Genomic DNA, 10,942 nt, shown 5'->3' on the forward strand with positions numbered 1-10,942 from the left:
GACCCCGTTTACCCCGTGATTGCTGCTGCCGACTCATTCAGGGGCGGAGCTGCTGGCTGGCGGTCTCTCCTCCAACCGCACCCTGCTGTGCCTTGACCTGAGCTCTAACAAGATAGGGGACGCGGGGGCGCTGGCCATCGCGCAGGCGCTCAGCGGCAACGGCAGCAGCGCTCTGGCGGAGCTCAACCTGAACCAAAACTGCATAGGTGCGGGGTCCGGGGCTTTGGGTTTGGGAGTTGGAGGGTTGGCGTAGGTCAGCGAGGAGTTGGTGCGTCAAAACGTCCGGGGTCGGCGGGGCGCGCATGGTGGGCGGCAGGGGGGGCAAGGGGCCGCGGCTGCACAGGATGTCTGGTGGGGGTGCCGGCAGCGGCGGCGCGCGCTGTGTCGCTCGCAACCAGGCGGCTGAGGGTCGAGGCGCCTGCGAGCGGCGCGTGCCCGGCGGCATGTCCCTTTTACCCCAAGTGCTCATGCCTGCCGCTTGAGGCCTGGGCCGAGGTCGGCCCGCAACCTGCTGGAGAGCATAGCGGCGGGGCCCTGACGCCAGATCACCTCCACGCCGACGCGCGCCGTGCGTTTGCAGGCGACGAGGGCGCCGAGGCGCTGGCCGCGGCGGCGGCGTCCTGCCGCCACCTGAAAAAGGTGCATCTCGCTGGCAATGGGATTGGTGCGGCGCAGCTGAAGGTGGTGGCGCAGGCCCTGAAGACCCGCGAATACAGAGTGTGAGCCGGGGCGCGTGCGTTGCACCCGTTTAGGCCGAGAGGGCCGGGCCGCGGGGCCGGCGTCCTCGCGGCCGCGCCAGGCTGCGGGGCGAGGACGCTGGGGGCTGTGCGGGTGATGGCAAATGATTGGCTGAGCGGCGTGCATCTGTGCTCTGGAGGGTGCTCTTCAATCGCATGGGGTTGGGTCTTGTGGATCCGTGGTGGACGGGCCCCGTTGGCGCCGCGCTGTGCCGTTTTGCGCCGTGGCAGGCCCACGTGCGCGTTGACCAGCCAAAGGGTGCGCCGGCGCTCCTTCGTCTTTCAACCCCCGCAGGCCCCCCACCAAGGGCGGCAGCTCCGGCGGCCTCGGGCCCCCCGCCCCCAGCCCCCGCGCCGCCGAGCGCCCCGTGAGCGGCGCGGCGGCGTCGCTGACCGCCGCGGCCGGCGGCCTGCTGCGGCGCATCCAGTCTCACAAGCGGGACCCCTCGGTGCTGCAGTTTGACATCGAACTCACTGACTCTGAGGACATGCTGAGTCGCAGGTGAGAGGGGGGCGGGGGTGCCCGTGGCAAAGGGGCTGCCCACGGGGGCAGGGGCAGGAGCAGGGGCAGGGGCGAGACAGGGCAGGGGTTGAGGCAGGGGTTTAGAGCTGCGGCAGCTGCACGCGGAGGGGCGCCCTGTCAGCCGGGCTGGGCGGAATCCAGCGCCAGAGCGCATCGTCTGGGCGGCAGGATAATGTGTGCGGTGCGCCGGCCGCTGGCCCTGCGCCACCGCCCCGCCCGCCGCGCCCAGCCGCCGGCGCGGCTCATGCTTACCCCCGCTACCCACACACGCACACGCGCAGCGCCCAGCTGCTGCGGCTGCGGCCGGCGGCGGTCGTCGCGTCGCTGTGCGAGGCGGCGTGCCACCTGGAGAGCAGCATCGCATCTCATTGCTCGTTCATCTTATCAGAGCTCGAATCAGAGGCGGCTGGCGTCACTGGCAGCAGCCCCCCGGGCGACGCCGGGGGTCCCGGGAGCCGGGGCGACGCGGAGGCGTCGGGGGCGGCGGCCGCGGCGGCGCAGCCGCAGCGGGTGCTGCCTCGGCTGGCGGTGCGGCTGGCGCGGCTGGGTTACGTAGTGCACGTGCGCTGCGCGGCTGCGGCGGCGGCGCAAGGGGGCAACGGCAGTGCTGTGCAGGCGGGGCAGCAGCAGCAGCAGCAGCAGCAGGAGCAGCAGCAGCAGCAGCAGCAGCAGCAGCATCCCCAGCAGGGGCAGCAGGGGCAAGAGGTGCATAACGATATCAAAGCCAGGCAGCCGCCGGGGCAGCCGCAATCAAAGCCGCAGCCAGGACAGCAGCAGCACGGCGAGCCGCCGCCGATGGCCGTGGCACAGCAGCAGCAGCAGCAGCAGCAGCAGCAGCAGCAGCAGCAGCAGCAGGCGCCCAACGCACCCCAGCAGCAGCCCGTCGCAGCCGCCGCCGCCGCCCCGGCGCCGCCGGGGCGCCACGCGTTTTTGGTGGTGCAGCAACCGGACGAGCTGGCGTCGGCGATAGTGGTGGACCCGGAATTCGCCGCGCACTTTGCGCTGCCCTCTGCCGACCAGCGCTACCAAGACGTTATTGCCGCGCTGCCCCGCGTGCTGGTGATTCAGGTGCTCGCGAACCCCACCCCCCACGGGCCCGCCTGCTGCTTTGACAGGCTCCGCCTGTCCGGCGCGGCAAGCAGGTTGCAGCCGTGATGAATTCCGCAGGCTAGATCTCTCTCAACGCGTGGCCTGGCTGCGCACCTCAGCTATGACCCCGTCTCAAGCCGCGCACATCTGGGCACAGCGGGGACGCGTGCTTCGCTCCCGTGTCTCTTCGCCGCTGCTGGGGTGAATCTCACACCCCTCTCCCCTGTTGTGGTGTTTGGAAGTGGCAAAGGAAACCGCCAAACCGCCCCTGCGCGCAACACACAGGAGTCGCGCCTCTTCTTCCTAATCGAGGCCCTCTGCTCGGAGATGGGCGCCGCCTTCGAAGCCCTGGGGCGCCCGCTCCCGCCCTGGCGCTGCCTCGACCCCGTCGTCGCCAGGTGGCAGCCACGGCGCTTTGTGGATGTCCCGGTGGGAGACCCATTGGAGGGCGCAGCCCGCGGGCGCGCGTCGCTGGCAGGCGGGGACGCGGGCGTGTCGGCGCTGGCAGAGGCGCTCGCGGCGCACGGCATCTGCTGATGGGGGCGCGCGTGTGCGCGCGCGTCGCGCGGCGTCGGCGGGGCCTTTCGTCGCTGCCGTGCGCGCGCCGGCCGCGGGCCAGGGTGGCAGACGCTGTGCTGGACCTTGCTAAATCTTTTACCTTCTCTTTGCCTGTTATCTCATTCATTATACAGCTGTGACCGGTTGTGTTTCGAGGTCGTTTTTCTTTTGTGCAGCGCCAGCCACGAGGTCACCGCCGGCGCTCGCAGGCCGCAGGGGCCTCCGCAGGCGCACCCACGCCGCCAAGGCGCTCGGAGCCGCTTCGAACAAGGGGCGTGCCGCGCGAGCTCGCGTCCCCCCTTGCCAGCCGCACGGGCGCGCGCGAATCCAGGTGGCTACGCCGTGTCTGGTGGTGTTGCTGTGCGCTTGCTCACCACCGCGTTCAGAGGTGCTGCTGCGCTGTCCTTGCGCATGCATTGACGTTCTGGCTTGGCCCCCAGGCTCGAACGGCGCGAGTGCGTATGCAACCGCCGCGCATTCTCGCTCGGCCCCAGCGGGCAGCCGAGGGTCAGCTGCATGGGCGGCCTGTTGGCAGCGTGGCCGCGTGACATAGCCGAGCGTGCGCAACTGCCCGTCCGCTGGGCTGCTCGCGACGCTAATGGTGCGGGGCTATGTTTTCTCGGCTCGGTAATGCAGGATGCCTTGTTTTCCCTTATTTCGTGCTGCCGCCCAACACAAGCTGAAGTCACAGCAAGCACCCAAAGTTCCTTCAAGCCAATCCAAGAGCTGCCAGAGTGTTACACTATGCACGCTCTACGCCTCTCGTAATGTCTGTGTGATGTGTCAGGACAGCTGCCACGTGGCTTGACAATACGGGCATGACCTTCATTATGCCAACCGCTCGATCCATCTTGTCCACCGGTGAGGTTTCCGGCTCGCCTGATGTACACACAGGTGCAGTCCTCAAGGTGACTGGCACATGCGCACGCACCACTGGCAGCAATCACATGCAGCTCTGAATCCAAGGCCCCTGTCGCCAACGGCACACGCTTCACAGAAGGGCGCAGCCGAAACAAGAGCGGAACGCCGCGGCAACAGAGGCACTGCATGCGCAGCCCACCAGGCGCTCTCTTTGCAGTTTGTGGCAGCACATGCGAGCAAGCAAGCAGACGGTAGTGGCCGCCCTACCAACAGCCGCGGGTCGTGGGGCGGCATCAAGCGAACCGCCGAACTCCGGGCCCCCTTGTGTACGCGACGCACGCTCCAATTGATTTGCGATGCCCGGCAGAAAAGGCTCTCCAATGCAGCGCCAGCCACAGCGCAGCGCCAACTGAGCGGCCGCGGCTGCCATGGCAGCTGTCAGACGAACGCAACATGGACAGCACGCACGGTTTGGGGCACAGACCATCTACACGCCCAGTCAACATATTCTCTGCGGCACGCACAGCAACAAACCGGCTTTTGCAGGGCTCGGGGCGCAGCGGCCGGGTTGGGGAAGACAGGGGCCTTCATTTATGGTGTGACTCACTGAGGGCAAATGGGCTTCCGCCCCCTCAGTGCTGGCAACTATAGCAGCCTTCCACGCCACCTTCAGCCGTGTACGGCAGGCGTGCAGCATAACGCGCTCCGCTCAAAGTTTAAGGTAGCCCGGCATCGCCCCTTGAGGCCGCACGTCTCCATGCGCAGCCGCTCGCGGCTGCGAAAGCAGCATTTCGCTCTCGCCTGCAGCGAGGGCCTGCCGGAAGACTGTTCACTCGCAGCAGCCCAGAAAAGTCCCCTCGTGGCGGCAGGCCCCCTCGACCATCTACTTGAAATCAAAAAACTTGGGGCAGTTGGCGCCGCCGGCGGCGGCGCGCAGCACGCGGTCCGCACAGTAACCCGGCGCGTTCCCCATCGCCGCCGCCATCGCCGCCGCCTCCTCGGCCGCCAGCTGGTCGTCTGCGAGGTGTGAAGCAGGCGGCCACAAGGTGAATGGCGGCGCAGCCGCGGGATGGGAGGCAGAGGTGCACGAGAAACTCACGCAGGAGGCTGTCAGGCGGCACCATGCCGCAAACACACGTCTCGGCTCATCTGTCCGCTTGTACGCGACAAGCATGGGAGGAACACTCGGTGCATGCCTTGACTAGGGCCCGCGGCAAGGTTCGACCTTTCTGGCTGCTCGACGTCCATTGGCGACGTGCAAGGCACCCCTTCCAGGCCCGTTTTCCACCCGACCCCTGACTCGCCCCACAGGCAATCCCTGGACCTCAGCCCAGCCACCCACCCCCTGCAAGCTGGCTCAAGTCCGTGACGCGCTTCGAGTAGATGACACCAGATGATGTCACCTGGCGCGGCCCCCTGTTGGAGCCACGACCTGGGGCACACGCGGCCATAAGAGGAGGTGGGGAGGGAGCGAGACTGGACGTCCTGGCAGACACAGCCCGACACGTTCACGGCAACGCCAGGCCCGCCACAGCAGGTGCCAACCGCTGCAGCGATTGGCAGGGACACGTGCGACAGGAGGCCTCTTATACACCATGTCTGTCCCTCACACAGGTCGGCTGGTTGCTGCCTTTCTGCTCTGCTGGCCTCTCTCAACCCCTTGAATCAACAGCGACCGGCTGGATCAAGGCAAGGCGCACTGCTGCTGGCGCACCCACCGTAGACCCCGTCCTCGTCAGAGTGCGCCTTGATGAGGCCACTCAGGAGGAGGGTGGCCGCCAGCAGCAGCACAGCGCTGCCCACCAGCGTGCTCTTGAGCTTGGCCAGCACAGGGCGGACCTGGGGCGGGGAGCCATTGGGTTGAGGGCGGGTGACGAGGCGTTACGCGAGGCGTTCCGCGCGGCGCCGCTGCGTGGAATTCACGATGCAGGCGCTGAGCCGCGGCCTGCGGGGCCCGCCGGCGCCGGCAACACGGCGGCCAGCCGCGGGGCCGGCGCCGCTGCAGCCGCGGGCGAGTAAGCCGCAGCCAGCTGCGCCGCCTATTTTCCTGGCCGCACCTGGTAAGTGCCGAGCAGCCTGTCGCGCCCCAGGATCTCCGGAGGCTTCACAAACAGCTGCCCGTCGTACCAACCCTGCGGCGGCGGGGACGAATAGCGAGGCCCGGAGCTGTCGGCGACGCGCGCAGTGGTGGGGCGCACGACACGTGTGTTGCAGCCACGTGCCGCTTGCCTTGTCTCACCAGGCAGCACCCAATCTACACAGCCCTGCACCAACCGCCGCTCAGGCGACTCACGACTGCGTCGCGGAATCGCGCGACCAGCCGAGCGCCGGCCTCACCTCAAACCCCCTGCGACACATACACAAACACACACACACACACAGGCGTGAACACGAGGCGCTGCGCGCACCGTCTCCTCATACGGCACCGCCGCGCTGAACAGCCGGTCCCCCACGTACTTCCAGCCGAGGTAGATGCGGATGCACGCGATCGACACCACCACCAGCGACCCCACCGCCGCGCTGAGCACGAACTCGGCCGGCTGCGGGGCGCGTGAGGGGCCGCGCGGCGCGGTGAGCGGCTGTGCTGTGGGGGTAGCTGCTGACGGCTTTGAGGAGGGCCGGCAGAGTGAGGGGGAGAGGGCGAAAGGCTGGAGGCCTGCTGCAAGGCCCGCTGCGCTGCCTCAATTGCCGCCGCCTCCCTGATACAAGCTAGCAACTCTGCCCCCTAGGATGAGCGCCACGCTTGCGGCAGCATCCCTTCCGCAAGCTGGAAGCCCGGCAGCGGCGCAGCAGCAGTGCTTGCGCCACCGACGCGCGCGGATGGCGGCAAGCTTGCGTGGCGCGCGATCGCCCTCACGTCTTTGGCCGGGTCGAACGTGACGTAGGAGATGGGACCCCCTACGACTGCGAAGAAGAAGCCGAAGAGCGTAGCGAGCTTTTTGATGTAGTCCCCCTGCTCCAGGGTGGCCTGCGATAGAAGGCGGGGGCGCGGGGCGGGCGTGCCCGGGGGCAGGGGCCGGAGCGTGCTCCTGGCTATGTAGAGATAAGAAGCGCGGTGCCATCGTGCTAACAAAACCAAATGGGGCCAAGCTGCGAATGCCGTGCGGGGGCCGAGCGACGGCGGAAACTAGTGCGTCGCCATGACACCGCCAGCCCGATCAGCGGCCAGACGGCCCTGGCAACGCACCCACGAGTAGAGCCAGGCCTCCTTGAGCTGCGCCAGCTCGTTCACGGGCCGCTGCTCCTTGGGCACGGCAATCTCCAGTTCCTGGAGTGCCGTCTGCGTCTGCTGCTGCTGCTCTCGCCGCGACGAGCGCGCCGCGACCACCGATGCGCCACGGCTCGTGCTGCTGCTGTCATGCCCGCTGTGGCGCCGCTGCTGCCAGTCCGCTGCCCGCGCTACCCGTGCTAAAATCACTGGGTACCCATATGCCCTGCACAGAGGAACCGTCCCGCGTGCCAATGATAGGCCCCCCTGCGGTGCCCCCGATGCAATGGCCTTCATCGCACGTCGTGTGAGCAAGAGAGGCGCGCTAAAGTGTCCTCCCTTGGACTAGACGCGGCAGCAAGCTTCTCAGCCACATGAGCCAGATGTGATGGTGCCGGGCAGCTTCTGTGGCTAGCGATGACTTCCTCCGAAGTTGTGCCCATACGGTGATGGAAACCAGCTTCTCATTCGTGCAATTTGTGATGCTGACCTTGTATCTGCAGGCAGTGCTTGGAGATCAGCGCGACAAGATCGGCGTGCATTTCAAAAGCAACAGCTGGGAGGGCTACATTACAGCTGTTAGGTGCCTGCGAGTTCATTTTCTTTGGTCTGGCTGAAGAAAGCGCCTTTTTGAGCTCTGGTGGCCAGCACGCCGTTCCTGGAGCAGCACTGCCTGCACGCGCTCTTGCTGCGGGCGTCGGCCCACCATGGCGGCGTCCTCCTCTGTGGCAGAGCTCAAGGATGCTCTAAAGGTAAAAGTGACTAGCATCAATTAACACACGCTTTGTCATCCCCGAGCGCACCACATCCGGCTGACAGACAGCAGCCCAAAACGGGCCAAGCGCGTCTCAGGAAAAACCGTCTACGCCTGGAGTGCCAACGAGCAACAGCCCAGCACACCTTCCTGGCCTGCTGCGTTGGCCCTATCTGTTTTGACGCTGCAGGACGCGATGGAGCGCAATGGCGGACTGCGCAAGCTGCAGGCGCACGCGCGCGCCGAGGCATACCGCGCCCTGAGCGCTGCGGAGGTGCGCAACGCTGAATCCTTGCGTCGGACGCCTCTTCAGGCGCACGGGCCGTCCAAGAAACGGCCACAGCGGCGTGCTCCTTGGTGCGGCAACCGTGAAGCAGCGCCGCCCCCGCCGCCGCATTCCTGCGGCACGCTCCGCAGGATGCGCTGCGGCCGGAGCCCAGCAGCGAGACTCTCCTAGTCAACGAGCTGATTCGAGAGTACCTCATTTTCAACGGGCTGCGGTGCGCACCAGCAAGGCGCGGCGCGGCCAGGCGCCCTGTCGCCGCAGCATCGCAGCCAGGGGCCGTGCCAGGGGCGGCAGGCGCTCAGCGCGCGGCCTGTCACCCCTGCTGCTGGTAGCCGTGTTGGTTTTTGCAGCGCAGGTCTCTTCAACCAGTCCTCTCGCACCTCCTTGCTTTTTGCCACAAACCTGTCGCTCATTCAAGATCACCCATACCACGTCCCACCCTCTGTGGCAGGGAAACTCTCTCCGTATTCTTGCCAGGTGTGCGCGCACCGCCACCTCGCCTTCATTCTTGCATCGCTCGTTCCATCAGCTGCGCTGTTTGAGGCGGTCCCCTCCTCGCATCAATGCATGACACTATGTTCCATCAACGCTCGGCTTGCAGAGAGCGGCCAGCCGGCCAGCCGGCCTTTCGACCGCTCTTTCCTGGTGAGTCGCAGCCACGGAGATAGCAACTCGTGTAGCCGCGCAACAGCCGCCATCGTCACCGGCATCGCGCCTGGAGGCAGCCCTTTGCCAAAAACGCGCATGCCTGCGCCGTCCACCCACGCAGTCGCAGCAGCTCAACCTGGCCCACACGCCCCACAGCGCCAAAGTGTGAGTGTGGGGCTTGCACACAGGCACAGTGCTCTCATCTTTTTGTGCTGCGCTTCTGGCTCGTGCAAGCTTGCTGTTGGTCCTATTTTGTCCCACAGCTCACCATGCACCTTGCTCTGTTTCGCAGGCCGCTGCTGTATTCGCTGGTGGCGGCACGTCAGCAAGAGGGCCTCGCCGCCTCGCCCTCGCCGCAGCACAACTGGGCGCCGCCCAGCAGCCCGCTGCGCAGCGCGGCGGCGCGCCCCGCGGGCGCGGCGGCGGAGGTCGCGGGGCCGGGGGCGGGGTTGGCAGACGGGGTGGTCAATGGGCTGCGAGCAGCGGTTGGAGACGCAGCTGTGGCGGCCATGCAGCGACAAGACTACCACGGCTGACCTGTGCGCCAGTGACAACAATATGATGACTGATGCTTTCTCTGATCAATTTGCCGGCAATCATGCCTTGTCATTCCGTTTTTTGCTGTACATGCTTCTGTATGACGAAGGACCCTGATTGCGTGCAAACACGTGCAAACAAAACCGAGCGAAATGTTACAAATGAAAGTGATCTACAATGGTGTGTGCGCATGCACAAGACGGTCGTTCAGGCATCAGCCCAGCAGCACGATTCCCAGTGTTCAGCATCCCAGACAGATGAGCATGACCCAGGCAGTGTACTCAATAACAAAATTTTGGCAGAGCACACTGCACCTGCTATTGTGAAATAGTGGTATTAGGCCCCTATACCTGCCCTCTGCTCAATACGACACGCAGTCCAGTGGCCGCACACAGCACACGCGCACCCCCCAGGCTGCACCGACTGCTGTCACTCGACGCGGCGCCGGCGCGCTCCCCCAGCCTGTTCTGCCCCAGCAGCGTCCCGGCTCTCACTCTGCCTGCGCCCGCGGCGGACCTGCAGGCGCGCGGTTATCTCCGCCTCCTGCTCTTGGGACACCTGGTGCAGGATTCAGCAAAGGATGGCCGGACAGGCAGATGTCTGCAGCTGGCCCTCTGCTCAACGCAACACGCAGACCGGCAACCGCCCACAGCACACTCACACACTCCTGCACGCGGCTAGCTGGCTGGCTTGCAATAACAACTTGCTGGTGCGCGTGCCCAGATGGCAGACGTCCCCCGGTCCTCGGCACATCCTGCTCCCATGCCGCATGCGCACAGCCCCAGAGCCCGGCTGCATGGTGCCGCCCAGGCCCGGCCCGGCCCGCATGCAGCCCTGTCAGAGGCTCACCGGCCTCCTCACAGCCCAGGGGTGGTTCTCTGGCAGCTCCACCTCCTCCAGGTCAAGCTTGAGGAACGCGCTGCGCAGCAATGGGGACGCCACGGCACGTGGTCGGCACTTGAGCAGCCGTACCCGGGCTGAATGAGAAGCTGGGCGATGCAGCCCTTGCGGCGTAGCTGCTTAGGGGTTGCTGGGCGCGTAATCCGCCAAACAACGCACTGCTGGGGGGTTGCCGGGCACCTCATCCGCCCTGCACTCGGCCCACCTCTCCCGGCTGCGGCGCGCGCGGGCAGCTGCGATGGCCTCGTCGCTGAGCTCGTCGACCGCCACCATGTTGACATTACGCAGGACCTCTGTGCAAGGCCGGGTGAAGGAGCGCGGCAGGCCGGGGGGGGACGGCAAAAGCCGGGCGCGGGTTGCAAGGAGCGACCGGGGCCGCCATGGGGAGCCGACTGGAGCGCGCCCTGCGCATCTTCACCGCTCCGGCGGCCCCTGGCTATGCTCGTGGCGCATCTGCTGTGTGGCGGGGAGTGTGCCAGCTCGCATGATTGCCACACCTCACTGCAGCGCGCGCTGTGCATACACCAGCGCTCACCTCGCTCGAACGGATCACGGCTGCCGCCAAAGAACATCCTGCGTGCATGTGAGGATACTGTCAGGAGAGGGCGGCGGCAAAGCGGTGGTTGGGTGCACACGATTCACAGCCTGCATCGCACCGCTGCTTCATTCGTTTGAAAACGGCGAGCGCCACTGCAGCAGCAGCTAGTGCTGCAAGCGCCAGCGGGAGCCCCTTTGGCGTCTGCTTGCTCGTGACGGGAGGGCTGTCAACTATCCCTATCACGTGCTGCTGCTGGGTGGAGGAGTCTGTGCCGGCCGGGCTGGAGAGGGCCTGGACCGCGGG

General features: G+C 66.6%; 4 protein-coding genes across 4 annotated transcripts in view; 2 read left to right on the top strand and 2 right to left on the bottom strand.

Annotated features, from left to right (window-relative positions):
• Positions 1 to 2,886, top strand: part of MNEG_0940 (DNA helicase II / ATP-dependent DNA helicase PcrA) — a gene marked incomplete at both ends in the record, with an annotated part of 15,631 nt that extends 12,745 nt beyond the window's left edge. Inside the window, 5 exons of the mRNA XM_014050578.1 lie at positions 42 to 206; positions 581 to 719; positions 1,033 to 1,239; positions 1,542 to 2,328; positions 2,635 to 2,886. Of these exons, the coding sequence (XP_013906032.1) occupies positions 42 to 206; positions 581 to 719; positions 1,033 to 1,239; positions 1,542 to 2,328; positions 2,635 to 2,886 (1,550 nt within the window). The remainder of the gene's footprint in view (positions 1 to 41; positions 207 to 580; positions 720 to 1,032; positions 1,240 to 1,541; positions 2,329 to 2,634) is intronic.
• A 1,765-nt stretch (positions 2,887 to 4,651) lies between these two features.
• Positions 4,652 to 7,518, bottom strand: MNEG_0941 (Uncharacterized protein ycf36; the record flags this gene model as incomplete). The annotated part of the gene is made up of 8 exons (XM_014050579.1): positions 4,652 to 4,785; positions 5,111 to 5,200; positions 5,487 to 5,607; positions 5,826 to 5,900; positions 6,177 to 6,308; positions 6,626 to 6,736; positions 6,956 to 7,185; positions 7,467 to 7,518. 8 exons carry the CDS (start codon positions 7,516 to 7,518, stop codon positions 4,652 to 4,654), a joined length of 945 nt encoding a protein of 314 aa, XP_013906033.1.
• Positions 7,519 to 7,683: 165 nt separating this feature from the next.
• Positions 7,684 to 9,200, top strand: MNEG_0942 (hypothetical protein; the record flags this gene model as incomplete). The annotated part of the gene is made up of 7 exons (XM_014050580.1): positions 7,684 to 7,728; positions 7,921 to 8,004; positions 8,148 to 8,230; positions 8,468 to 8,493; positions 8,618 to 8,661; positions 8,786 to 8,829; positions 8,957 to 9,200. 7 exons carry the CDS (start codon positions 7,684 to 7,686, stop codon positions 9,198 to 9,200), a joined length of 570 nt encoding a protein of 189 aa, XP_013906034.1.
• Positions 9,201 to 10,038: 838 nt separating this feature from the next.
• Positions 10,039 to 10,673, bottom strand: MNEG_0943 (hypothetical protein; the record flags this gene model as incomplete). The annotated part of the gene is made up of 3 exons (XM_014050581.1): positions 10,039 to 10,120; positions 10,307 to 10,394; positions 10,637 to 10,673. The coding sequence occupies 3 exons, from the start codon at positions 10,671 to 10,673 to the stop codon at positions 10,039 to 10,041; spliced, it is 207 nt and encodes a 68-aa protein (XP_013906035.1).
• Between the last annotated feature and the right edge of the window lie 269 nt (positions 10,674 to 10,942).

Source organism: Monoraphidium neglectum, assembly GCF_000611645.1.
Source record: "Monoraphidium neglectum strain SAG 48.87 unplaced genomic scaffold scaffold00086, whole genome shotgun sequence".
NCBI classification, from domain to species: Eukaryota; Viridiplantae; Chlorophyta; class Chlorophyceae; order Sphaeropleales; family Selenastraceae; genus Monoraphidium; species Monoraphidium neglectum.